This window comes from Hemibagrus wyckioides, linkage group LG16, assembly GCF_019097595.1.
Source record: "Hemibagrus wyckioides isolate EC202008001 linkage group LG16, SWU_Hwy_1.0, whole genome shotgun sequence".
NCBI lineage: Eukaryota > Metazoa > Chordata > Actinopteri > Siluriformes > Bagridae > Hemibagrus > Hemibagrus wyckioides.
The window spans coordinates 11,943,892-11,947,331 of record NC_080725.1 but is presented as its reverse complement, the minus strand read 5'-3'; the positions used below and the strand labels follow the sequence as shown (position 1 = coordinate 11,947,331).

Below are 3,440 nucleotides of genomic sequence, written 5' to 3'. Positions count from 1 at the left end.
CGTCAACCGAACTTGATAGTTTTATTAGTGATTGACAGACCGCCCACAGGCCGAACCCCAAATAGCGCATTAGCGTCCTCAAAGTTATTTAAAACAATAGATATGTGAGTGCACTTATAAATGGAGCAGTAAGCGTTTTGAAATTTAGCCATAGACAAACTTGATTTGTTTATGGACTTCTTCAGAAACATGTCTATTCAGCGGCTCATATATATATATATATATATATATATATATATATATATATATATATATATATATATATATATATATATATATATATATATATTATATACTATCACTTACACAAACTAACCATTTAAAAGTCTCATGAGGTCTTATTATTAAATAAAAAATGCGAATATAAACAAAATTAGTCAGACAAAGTAAATATTGCGGTGTTGCGCGAGCAGGGGGCAGGAGGCTGGATGAAGGATGGACGTAAGTTTGGTTGTCACCGTGAACCGCCACGTCACGTCCCGGTGACGTCATGACTGTTTAGCACGCCAACGGCATCAGGTCAAGGCAGTGAATAATAATGATAATAATAATAATAATAATAATAATATACTTTGATTAATATTAACACACACACACACACACACACACACACATATATATATATATATATATATATATATATATATATATATATATATATATATATAAATATATATAGTGTGTGTGTGTGTGTGTGTAATCTATATTGATGTCAATATAATATAAAATATATAATATAATATAATATAATATAATATAATATAATATAATATAATATAATATAATATAATATAATATAATATAATATAATATAACGCTGAATACAAATATTTTGTTTGGCAAAAATGGATTGAAGTTTCTTCTCCACACCGCTGGACGGCGCTGAATGTCGCTGGCCCTTCCGCAGTAAACACTTCATGAAGCACGAGTCAGAGACAGAGAGCGGAAACGCTGCTTACAGCTTTTAATGAAAGTCTTGCATTTACGGATAAATTGCATTTTATTCCCAGTCTAAGTGGAATTTAGTCCTGATCACTGAAGGCATGAATGCGTTAACCGGAAAGGTAGAGTGTTTCTCCTGTAATAATGCACTAATTGTTATTTTTGAATCCTAAAGGTCATCTCTGCGCTCATGTGGCTGCTTGTTATGACGGAATCCTCAATACGACATGCTTATATGTTATATGTAGTGAATTACCCTGGGTGGATAAGGTGTGTAATTTAGACTATATGTAGTGCACTGAAAAATATATTTAGGAGCTGGGTGGGTTATTATTATAACTTTTGTTATGGTTGATATTGCTATTATATTATTATTAGTAGTAGTAGTAGTAGTAGTAAACCAGTAATTGAATAATATAAATTAATGTTGAAGAACACATTTAGTACAGATGAATATATCTGTGAACCCTTACTTTAATCACACTCAGCCTCATTAAAAAATAATAACAGTTTGTAATAATTTCCTCATGCAGGTTTTGCTCATGCAGAACTCCCGAGCCTTGGTGCAGGCTGTATCACTCATTCGGTTGGTCTTCTACCTTCCATTACTTTTAGATAAATGGCTGCTGATTGGTAGATGGTTTAAAGAATGTTGTCTTTGTTTTCTTGTTCCAGCTCACCTGCATTAAAGCAACCAGTGTCTCCAGGTAATTTGGCAACAGAAAAATCCAAACTTTTTCTGAATTGTTTGTGATAATCACACGGACACACTGAGGAAATTCCATCCGTGTTTTTCGTAGGTGTCTTTGTGTCTGAGAGACAGTACAGATCCATGCCTACACATGGGATCGGCCGATATAAGTATCTGCTTCCAAAGGAGACGGTGAGTGTAAGCGATCAAAGCATCCTAAAGCACCAGTGCTAAGTGTTGTAGTTTGAATAGATTGTGCAGTAATGATGGTTTAATTTGTTTCTATAGCAAAAGAGGAAGAAGGAAAAAATTCAGATGAAGGAGATCAAGGCAGCAACAGACACTGAGTACGGTGTGCTGAACATGACTGTCTCCGGCTATGACATGACCCTGGTGGAACACTACGCTCAGTACGTCCATAAACTCTGCAACCGACTTGATATCAAAGTGAATGAAAGGTACCATTTTAATAAGAGATACGCGAAATCTTGAATAAACATTGCCTTAATACTCAGAACAACAAGATGATTGGCTAAGGACATTTAAAAAAAAAAAAAAAAAGTTCTTCCTGAGAGATGACCACTTTGCTTGTCTGTTTTTTGAAGCTATGCCCTGCCTACTAAGAGCACTGAAGTCATGGTCATGCCTGAGCAGGGCACCAAGATGTACGTCGATGCTATACTCAGAACTCATGAACGAGTAGTTCAGGTAAATGCTGAAACTTAAAACAATGAATATTCTTATATGATTTGGAACATTTTGATATTATTAATGAGCATGTATTTTTATCCATTAACAGTTGGACTTAATGTTGTGGAATTTCCCCAAATAAACAGATCATAAACAACACATTTTATAAATCTGTTTATTATTAGTTTTAGGTTACAGTGTTTGGTGTGTCCACCATACAAGCCCCGGCAAATAAGCTGTTGCTATAGAAACAATAATGCATTAAAATTAAGTTCTTGCTTCTGTTGTTTTCAGATCAGCCAACTGAAAGCAACGCTGGCTCCTGTGTTAATGGAGGTCCTTCTCAAAAACCAACCAGAGGGAGTTCAGCTCTCCATAAACGAGGTGAACACAACAGGCTGATTTTGTTTGTTTCTAATCTGATAAAACAAATGGAAATGTTATGTACAAGGAACTTTGAGTTCATATTAGAGCTTGTAAAGTCACTGATTTTACCCTCAAGAATGTGATGTAACTGCTGCACTGAGTTTTAATGTTTTAGTGTCACTAAAACCTAACATCTTTATTTATTTCTTTTCTTTTCAGCACACTGAGGCAGAATACAAAGCCCGCTTTAAGGCCAGACCAGAACTCGAAGGACTTCTAGCACAAATGAATTAAAAACTTCATATTTGGATCTAAAGATGGGATTTTTGTGTTAATAAATGTGTGTGGATCTGTACTGTAGTGCTTTTTTCACTTTTTCTGATATATTGAATATAGGTTCAAATCAGGTATTAGTATGATGACATAATAGTATGAACTATTACATGAAAGTTCCACAGCACCATTTTCCCTGCATATCGTAATAAAGTTAGCAGCACTGAGTTTTAGTGCACTTCAGTTCAAGCTCCAAACATTACAGACTGTAGAAAGGTTCAAGGGTGTGAATACTTATGCAAGACAATGAAATTACAAATGGAATTAAAGACGTGGAATTTAAAAATGTTCTCAGGACAACGTTAGATTGACATACACCGATCAGGCATAACATTATGAACACCTGCCTAATATTGTGTTGGTCCTCCTTTCGCTAACAAAACAGCCCTGGCCCATTGAGGCATGGACTCCACTAGAT

General features: G+C 35.0%; 1 protein-coding gene across 1 annotated transcript; it reads left to right on the top strand.

The window, feature by feature from the left end:
* The first annotated feature begins 906 nt into the window (after positions 1-906).
* On the top strand, positions 907-3,049 carry mrpl48 (mitochondrial ribosomal protein L48). The gene is made up of 8 exons (XM_058411831.1): positions 907-1,064; positions 1,476-1,528; positions 1,618-1,649; positions 1,743-1,825; positions 1,922-2,091; positions 2,239-2,341; positions 2,618-2,707; positions 2,909-3,049. Exons 1-8 carry the CDS (start codon positions 1,044-1,046, stop codon positions 2,981-2,983), a joined length of 627 nt encoding a protein of 208 aa, XP_058267814.1. The 5' UTR covers positions 907-1,043; the 3' UTR covers positions 2,984-3,049.
* Positions 3,050-3,440: the final 391 nt, after the last annotated feature.

Coding starts and splice junctions, on each gene's coding strand:
- mrpl48 (XM_058411831.1), top strand. CDS start 1,044: ATGAATGCGTTAACCGGAAAG. Junction 1,529..1,617: donor CAGGCTGTATCACTCATTCG/GTTGGTCTTCTA, acceptor TTCTTGTTCCAG/CTCACCTGCATTAAAGCAAC. Junction 2,708..2,908: donor TTCAGCTCTCCATAAACGAG/GTGAACACAACA, acceptor TTTTCTTTTCAG/CACACTGAGGCAGAATACAA.